This window comes from Cyprinus carpio, chromosome A6 (genome assembly GCF_018340385.1).
Source record: "Cyprinus carpio isolate SPL01 chromosome A6, ASM1834038v1, whole genome shotgun sequence".
Classification (NCBI taxonomy): domain Eukaryota; kingdom Metazoa; phylum Chordata; class Actinopteri; order Cypriniformes; family Cyprinidae; genus Cyprinus; species Cyprinus carpio.
In genome coordinates this window covers 10,647,809-10,657,589 of record NC_056577.1, presented here as the reverse complement: position 1 = coordinate 10,657,589, position 9,781 = coordinate 10,647,809, and the positions used below count along the sequence as shown (strand labels likewise).

The 9,781-nt window shown below is 34.4% G+C and overlaps 1 protein-coding gene across 1 annotated transcript; it reads right to left on the bottom strand.

Moving 5' to 3' along the window:
* Positions 1 to 4,616: 4,616 nt before the first annotated feature.
* ecrg4b (ECRG4 augurin precursor b) lies at positions 4,617 to 9,471 on the bottom strand. Its single transcript, XM_019072551.2, has 4 exons — positions 9,302 to 9,471; positions 7,990 to 8,037; positions 7,159 to 7,325; positions 4,617 to 5,122 (listed from the first exon to the last, which is right to left on the bottom strand). Exons 1-4 carry the CDS (start codon positions 9,369 to 9,371, stop codon positions 4,973 to 4,975), a joined length of 435 nt encoding a protein of 144 aa, XP_018928096.1. The 5' UTR covers positions 9,372 to 9,471; the 3' UTR covers positions 4,617 to 4,972.
* Between the last annotated feature and the right edge of the window lie 310 nt (positions 9,472 to 9,781).

Here is a 9,781-nt window from a genome sequence, read left to right as displayed (position 1 = left end):
CAAAATCAGCTGTTTACCAATTTCTCTGCTACACCACTTTAAACTTTGGTTAATTTTTTTTTTTTTTCCAAGGTTGGTCTCTAACATATTTTTTCTCTTCTTACAAATCTTGTTATTTGTTTTCTTGCACCAACATTTTTTGTCCAATATTTGTAAAAAAAAAAAAAAAAAAAAAAGTATCCTTTACCATCCTCATTTTCACTCTCTGTGCAAAACAAAGTTTCCTCTTGTAAACCCCGTTGAGTAAACCCCCACTGCTGTTATTGGCTAACTTTTCGGTTTCTTCAACAGGTTTCTTTTATCTAACCAAGGAATAGTCCACAGGTAGTTTTCTGCATCATATGCTCATGCAGCATTAGGCTGCTGCTGTTCAGTCTGTATTTCATACAGTGTGATGAGCAACGATGGAAACGTCTCTTGTCCAAAAACATGCTTGTTTTGCTTTTTAAAGTATTATTTCCTCTATTATGTATTGACTTATTAAATATTATATTTAATTTATATATATATATATATATATATATATATATATATATATATATATATATATATATATATATATTAATATATAATATAATATTATTATAATTAATCATTTATTTATTTATTTATTTATTTTTTTCACTCTGCACGTTGTCTGCTATGCTATGGCTCCACCTGTGGAGGCGCATGCCACACATTGAAAAACCTTGAATAATCTCTTATACAGTGGGTATAGAAAATAATCAAACTCCTTTAAAATAATCACATTTTGTTGCTTCAAATGTCTCTACTAACTTTGCACATCTAGGCTTTGCAATATTTTCGTTGCCAAACTGTTCAAGTTCAGTTAAATTTGATGGTGACCATTTATGGACTGCAGTCTTCAAGTCCTTCCACAGATTTCCATTGGGGTTTACGTCTGGGCTCTGACTAGGCAATGCAAGGACATTCACCTTTTTCTGCTTTAACCTTTGTTTCAGTTTTGCTGTGTGATTTGGGTCACTGTCATGTTGGAAGGTAAACCTTCCTCCCATTGACTACTTTCTGGCGGAGGGCAACAGATTTTCCTCAAGAATTTGACAGTATTTTGCCCTATGCAGTTTTCCTTCTATCCTGACAAGTGCTCCAGCCCCTGCTGCAGAGAAACACCCCATAACAGGATATCACCACCTCCATGATTTACTGTACGAATGCTGTTATTTGGATGTCAAGTTGTATTGGATTTCAGCTAGACATATTGTTTGGGGTTAAGACCAAATAATTCAATTTTTATCTCATCTGCCTCAGAATCTTCAAGGTGTGTTTTGGCAAAGCTTAGTTGTGACTGCATGTGGCCTTTCTTGAGTGGCTTTTTTCTTGCAACCCTCCGATACAAGACACATTTGTGGAGAATTTGTGATATTGTTGTCACATGCACACAATGACCACTCTTTGTCATAAATTCCTGCAACTGCTTCAGTTGCTGTAGGCCTCTTGGTAGCCTCTCTGACCAGTTTCCTCCTGGCTCTTTCATCCAGTTTGGAGTGACATCCTGATCCAGGGAGGGTCTGTGTTGTACCAAATACCTTCCACTTCTTAAAAATAAAATTATTGATAAATCTTTAGATTTTTTTCATATCCATCTCCTGACTTGTGCCTGTACACAACTTTATCCTGGAGATCTTTTGACAGTGCTTTGCCACCCATAGTAGATTGTTTGCTTCAGTTGCACTACAAAGACCTGAAATGCTCCAGGAAAGCTCTTTTCATGCTGAGCTAATTAAAATGACCGCATATCACAGCTGAGAGTTAAATGGCTTTTTGTGCCATTGAGAATGTAGCTTCACCTGATTTAGTTTGCAAATCATATTATGAGGCGGGTGATCCTTTTTCCAACTCAGTGATTCTGGTTTTAATTATTTTTTTCTCTCTGACATTGGTGTTATATCTCTCTTCAATATTATAAGTTGCACTGAGTAAATACAGGTGGATAAAACAAAAACTGTGTCCATCTTCATTTCAGGCTGCAAAAAAAAAAAAAACTAAATGTGATTTTTTTTTAAAGGGGGTGATTATTTTCCTATATCCACTCTACGTGCAAATATCATGAACATTTGAGTATCAAATTCATGACTCCTTTTAAATAAATGCATCTAAAGTATTGTCTATGTTCTCCACAGGTTTCCTGGTGGTTGCAGAGTTCAGTGGTTAACTTTTTTCAAGATGAGCTACTGTATGTCAACCGTGTGCCATTGTGTGTTTAATAAAAGTTTTTTTACTACTCCTCCAACATTGTTTTGACCTATACTTTGTGTTTGTTTTTATAATGACCTTGAGACTAAGTAGCATAACACAGACTGAATTGCTTTTTGCATAGACTCTGTGCAAATAGACATAGATGCTGTAAATAGCAACAAAAATAAATAAATAAATATTTTCTAAGTTTAAATAGTAGTTAGATGCTATTCACACTAAGTGTCAATAGTGTTATATGCTATAAATACTTAGTGCAAACAGTGACATATTTGTACCTCAGTATATTGTATATCATAAAACCTTGTGCAATAATAACAACAGCATATGAAGTGTATAGGATTACATTTATCAAAATCATAAATGGATGCTGCCTTATTAGAACTTAACTTGTCCCTCATCTGAAAGTCCACCCCTAATCCTAGCCCTAAGTAGGAAGGGAGCCTGTACCAATAACATGAAGACAGAGTTTCTGAATATTTACTTAATTAAAAAAAATAAAAAATAAAAAAAAAAATAAATAGGCTAAATGCAATAGGAATAGGGCTAGAATAAAATAAAATAAAATAAAACTCAGGTTGGTTGCGTCAAAAGCTAAATGTGGCTAAATCATAACTTTTCACATCATTTCACTTATTATTAAATGGGTTTCTTAATTTTATTTGGCTCAACCAGACAATGTGGGTGGAGTTAGTGTAAAATAGACAAGACTGACTATTTGCACTTATTGTGAATAGACACTCAGGTTCATTAATGCCTACACAAATCTTCAAGCAGATCAAGCATGCTGTGGTGACAGTAATTGATTCCAGCACTGTGCAGAGAACAGCTAGCACTACCTTTGGGCTGTTATCAAATCTCTGCAATCACCATTTCTCCTTTGAAGGTTAGCAAAGCCTACGTTATGCTAAAGACCACAATTCCATCACTCTAAAAAAGACTGCACTGAATTATTGAGCACATCATCACTTTTAAGATCATTAAACAGGAGATATCTCAAGAGCCAGGAACACAAACAAGGTTTCTTAAAGCTCATTCCAGTGAATTTTTCAGCCACAAAACCATGAAATCATGGTATGGGGTATTTTTACATGCATTTTGTAGCATAAAATCTTGACACCTCAAAGGGAAATCAATAAAGTGTTGATGTTTTGAATTGGGTGGAGGGCCAACTTCATGGAGGTAAGTGTTTGTGGAGGGATAGAGTGATGACTCAAATGTGGCACAAAGTTAAATAGGAGGATAAATAGAGAACCAAAGATAATACCAAATAAAATAAAGACATACAATAACAATGAATGTTAAACATGGTCAAAAGAGTACAGAACAGAGTACCTCTGGATATGATAATGCCTGAGCAGTAGTTTTGTTTGAAATGTTGTCAAGAATAGCATTAGAATAGGTTTTCCACAGGTGTTTTTGATCTTCAAATGCACTGGTACTTGTAGCAGGGTTATATAATAAATCTCTCAGTGCTAAAGACAGAAACCAACAGTATTAGTTTAGAGCTGGATATAAATGAAGGATTGTGAAGCAATAACATCAGGATGATGGCTAAACCAGGGTTCTGATCCACTGTAGACTTGTACTTCAGCCCTGAAGTATACACATACAGACATCCATACACATTCAAGCATCTGGCGTGATAAAGACAATATGTGTGGAACGTCATTGCAGACACCATCTGCAACATGAAAAATGTAAAAACATTCTTTCGTTTAATACATCTGTAATACATTTCCAGTGTTTAATTTTCTCTTGATTAAGGTAAAAACCAAGATGAAAATAAAGCCCTGATTCATTAACAACACATCATTCAGGATGGAAATCTGACTTCTGTGTGTTGCACAGTTGTTCATTATGCTTTGACATTGTTTGGAAACTGATTTTATATATTTGAGTATGTTGAAACCCAATGCTTACATTTAAAAGTGTAATGCAGCATTTTTGCTCATAAAAAAAAAAAAATAAATAAATAAAAAATAAAAAATGAGATGGTCTTGAGATAGTCTTCCCAAGTAATGCAGGAGGCATTTGAAATAGGACAGCCTTCATTGCACCACAGCATTCAGTCATGGACTGCGTTCTACAAAGGATGCAGCCCCAAAATTGGGACACAACTATTGTCTGGTTTAAATTTTTTGAACATTCTATTTATAAAAAATCAGAGTAACTGAATTCTGGAAAACAATAGTTTTTGTCTATTGTCCTCTATTTGTATTAATAGTTTACAAATGAGGTTTATATTTCCTCAGCCTCAGATATTGTGGCCTTTGTATGAATTGAGTCATGAAATCATTACATCTGTTAATTTGAGCTCATTCATTTTCTAGTTAAGTGAGTCATATCTATATGCATATCCTTTTTGTACATGTTTATGCAAGCTTGTGCAAGTGTGTCAGAGTCACAATAACTGTTGCACCATTTTAAGCTTTATTTAAAATGTAGCTGCTTCAAACTACCATTATATTTACAAAACAGTCAGGATGTAATACAATCATAGAATACAAACAGGGTTTTTTTATTTATTTATTTTTTATTCACTGTGCATTCATTCCTCTCTCTATTTTGATTTGCTTCCCCTAAAGCAATTGCAAAATCATACTCACATAATAAAAAAAAATAATAATAATAAAATGACACCAGCTAAGGGACATACAGTAGCCTACTAGGTTCTATGGGATGTACATTGCCTTAAAGCAACAAAGAGATTTACAGAACCACCAGCTCTCACAGTGAATGTTAGGTTCTAGGGGTCTTAATAGTAATCATAATTGACATTGGCCCCGTGTCTGTAGGAACTGGGGTCCTGTTGGCTCATAGGTGCATTCTCATCATGATGATGCTGCCGGCCCTGGTCATTTGATCTGGCCTGGTCCATCCAATAGGAGAGATCAGTCTCAAGTCTCTGGAAGTAGATAACGGTGAAATGAGAGCGGATATATGACGCTGTATGGAAAAGGATATAGGTTACATCTGAGCTCTTTTTTTGCACAGATGCAACAGAGAATGATAGAAAATTAATGGGGAAACAGAGTGAATGAAATCAATGCACATTGGAGACCAGACTCTAACTCAGTTTCACAAGTGTCACAACGAATCATGTCAGGAACTGGATGAAATGTGTTGATGAAAGAAATTGAAAATATTAATAATAATAATAACATTATTCAAAATTACAATTCACCCAAAAATGAAAATTCACCATACATTATTTCATCATTTACTCATCTAACGCATCTGACCTTTTTTTTCTTGCACGGAACACAAAAACACAAATATAAGTACTGGTGTTTTTTGTGATTTTCTATTTAAAATGTGATTCTTAGAACAATAAAACAAATGCCTGTACACTTATGTACACTGGGGAAAAACATGGATTATCATATGTCTACTTCAAATTTCTTTTGAGAGAAGAATTAGTTTTCCTATTTTTACCCAAAATAGGATGGATTGACCATTATTGAGTGCTGTAAACACATGTAATATCTGTTTCATTTATACTGGAAGCCGGAGGGCCCCTCGTGCAGAAACGCCACATATACATCACAGAAGTAATATAACTTATGACGCAGGACATCCCTAATATGGACAAAGGCATCCAACTATTGCTGTGACTGAATAAAAATAAGATAGAAACTTTTTGAATGATGAAACATGAAGACAATAAACACTCAACTGCAGCAATATATGGTTTATCTATATATATGTATTTTAACCAATATATGGTTAAAATGAATTAAATTAAATTAAATTAAATTAAATTTTTCAAAAATGTTCAGTGCAAGTTATTTTTCACATGGATTTGTCTGTTCAGATCGATGTGTGAAAAATGGCAGACAGGCTAAATAAAAATGCAAATTCAAGTTGACAGTATACGTACAGCGGCACTTGTTACAGAGAAGAAAGGGAGTAAAACAGTAATTATATGTTTTCAGTCAAGCATTCAGATTTTAGTAATCACTATGGTGTTTATCAAACAACAAATACAAGAGTACAGTGACAAGAGAGTCGTGAGAAAACAGGGTCTCCATTAGGACCCCAAGCAATTCTGACTTACAATTTGCATATGTTTACTTTAAATTTTGAAATAAGCATTATTTGTCCTATATTTACTCAAAATAGGGTGGTGTGAGCATTATGTAGCACTATAAATACATGTAATGCATGTTTCATTCATATAGAAAGCCAGAAGGCACTTATGCGCAGAAACTCCAAATCAGGGAAGATCTCCGTTTTTAAGTTTCGTTACAAGCTGTTATATATTAGCAATAAAAAAGCGCTTAATATATGAAAATTCTTACATATAGTTAATGTCATAATGTTTTAATATTTTAAAATTTAGTTATATAGTTTTTTTTGTTTTTGTGATTTTTGTTTAATTATTGTCTGTTGGTACCTAATTTCAAGCGAGAACCCATTTTCTCACAATATATATATATATAGTCTAAACAAACCATTATATCTCATCCATTCAAATTAAAATGTTTATCACATCGAACATTTGTTTTGGTGTGAACAGGCCTTTTAAACAGAAGAAAGTCAAACGTACTGTACATACACACACAAGCAGCTGTGTCCAGCAGTTGACCCAGTGTTATTATATGCATCAATAGTCAGCTGCACAGTACTAATCACATAGGGCCTAGTGAAATCTTTGACGCATTCTAGATTTAGCTGAGCCAAAACATTACCTTGTCCTCACTATAACTATATCTAGGCTCAGCTTCATTTGACTTGGCTGATAACTACTTGACATTTAACAGTTATATTGAAATTGAAATTGAATTCAGTGTGAATTTTTAATGCACTTAAAAATAAAATGATGAGGCAGACTGCGTGATAACACAGTCAATGTGAGTGCAAATGCACTTTTTGGATATGTTAGATATGGATATTACATACAGTAATTGACACAGTTTGTATGATTACTGTTTTACTCACTGCCTCATCGTAGCCCATGTACATGAACTGCTGGATCCACTGCTGGACATCAGGACGGCTCCGGTCCCATACATTTCTCTTAGGCCTGTGAAAAACTGACAGAAACTCTTTAGCCTTGTACTGCGACACTGCGATCTGCGCTTTAGGCCTGGCTTCTAACTCCTTTGCTGTGGAAAGAGAATAGGAAAAAATCAAAGCCAGAGTCAGAGATTATACGATTATATATGATTAGATGCTTCCTACTGTATCTAATGTAAAACTAGATTACTATTACAACAGACCAGGAGCGACTGAAAGAGCAGGCCCCAGATCAGTGTAAAAGAGAAACATGTATTAGCACAGAGGATGATAACAGCCTAAAGGGACAGAACCGCTGCCCAATTATCTCGCTCTGATGATGACACACAAAGACTCTGACCTGATCTACAGCCCAAAGCTTCCACACCTCCATGTTATAAATATCAGCAATGTCTTTTGCTTATAATCATCCATGTTATCTTCCCTTGGAAGACATCAGCCATCAAACTCTGTCAGCTTTGGAGGTCAGAAGCTGATGGGGAATTCTGGACAAGTGTGAAGAATTGATGGAGGAAAAGATGGAGGGCATCAGGCTATAATTAAAGGATTTATATTAAATGACTAAACTATTGGCATGATGGGCAGGATGGGTGATTAGGTGGAATATGGACTGGTAGAAAGAGAGCTATAAACCATAGATCACTAAAATCTTATTTATATATATATATATATATATAGATAGAGAGAGAGAGAGAGAGAGAGAGAGAGAAAGAGAGAGAGAGAGAGAGAGAGAGAGAGAGGCTGACATCTCACCATCTTGTTTCATTAGGATCCTCTGTAGTCTACTCCCAGATGAACCACCTAAAATAAGCAAACAGATAAAGTTATCTGCAATATCCATATCAGTTGTAAACACTCATATAGATATTATAATTGACTGAAACTTACTGTATTTTTCCCTAGATTTTCCTTATTTTTGTGCTTTGAAAATTTTGTCAGAATAATGTAAATTTTAGAAGAAGGCTACAAACTTTATGGGATGGTCCTAAATCCTTACAGACAAATCCTTAATAAATCCTTAGACATATATTAAGCACTGAAATGTTTAAATGTGGCCCACAATGATTAATTAACCTATATCTTCTGAAGTCCAAACTTCAGGACACTTGGACACACCCCTGGTATAGACAATAGGATGCAGGCCAAATTATGTCACATTTTGCCTACAGGAGGCGATACAAGATTTTTCATGTCCTAATATTATCAAGCAAGAAAAAATGGCTGTCAACAGCCAATCAGAACTCAAAAGCCAGTACATTCTTTTGTGATTGGACAAAGGTCACAAAACTTAATTCATAAGTTGTCAATAAGATGATTCTACATAAACATAACTGAAACAATTTCAATTTAGAAACAAGCTAAATTTGTAATGCAAGGGGTGTTATGTCTACATCAAAGATATGCAACTGTGATTAAGTTTAAATTTGCCAACAAAACAACTGTATTATTTTTTTATTTATTTTTTTCTGCTTCCACATATGCCTTAACTGCAGCTTGTTGCTATTTTAATTTTTCTGGTTGTGTTGATTAGATTTCAAAATGAATATTTTTGCATTTTGAAAAGATTTTTTAAAAGAAAGCGCATATTCTAAATAATACACTTTAAAACAGGTTATTTTATGCACAGTGAAATGTTGTTTGAAATGTAATTTGCAAATTAAGTTTAAAAAATAAAATTTTCAATACTAAAATGTAATGCAATTCATCCTTATTTTTCCAGTATAAATGAAACTAATGATAACAATAATGAATTGAATTGATGAAATGAAATATTTTAAAATATAAAAATTATTTTTCTTTATTTTTATTTATTTACAATTTTGTTTATTGTTTTTTTACTCAAACTGAAACCATGAATCACTGTTACATTTGCACTGAAACATTTTAAAGTTGAGTTAAAAGTTAAACACTTTACAGAGTTTCAGGCATTTACGTTTTATGTCACACTTCATAAAACCCATTTACAAGGCTTATAAGTTCACAACACCCTCATTAACTAATGAAGCCACTTTAATATATGGTTTCTGAAAGCCCAAAATGGTATGGAAATCTTTAAATGACATACCTGAGGGTGAGCAGAGAGACAGGATGCTTATGAGAAGGACGGCTTGAATACAAAGGCTGTGGAGTGACATGCTGTTGTTCTATCAGCTGTGGCTGCACTGTGTGCTGGAAAAGGATTTGGTCAGGGATGAGATGAACGACGAGGCGCCATCCTGGACGAACAGGCAAACATTCCTACAGGCGACCTGTTAGCACTTGTGGAGGAATGTGTGCAGGAGGCCAACAGAAACCCCCAACCCCTACAAATACCACAGTGTGTGTGATGTTTGAAGTGTGCTTTATGTGGTTTGATTCCTTGTACGGTTGTTTCAGGGTCTCAGGGTTTTAGTTAAATTAAGTTTTGATCAACTTTTTGAAACAAAGTTGATCAACACCTTCTTGCTGAAAGAACAATTATCTTAAGCAGTAAACAGCATTAATATCAGGAATATTCAGCAATCACTGGCTGGTTTCTAAATTGACATTGCCCAGTCACAGCAAC

Coding starts and splice junctions, on each gene's coding strand:
- ecrg4b (XM_019072551.2), bottom strand. CDS start 9,371: ATGTCACTCCACAGCCTTTGTATTCAAGCCGTCCTTCTCATAAGCATC. Junction 8,038..9,301: donor GTCTCTCTGCTCACCCTCAG/GTATGTCATTTA, acceptor TGCTTATTTTAG/GTGGTTCATCTGGGAGTAGA. Junction 7,326..7,989: donor GATCCTAATGAAACAAGATG/GTGAGATGTCAG, acceptor CTCTTTCCACAG/CAAAGGAGTTAGAAGCCAGG.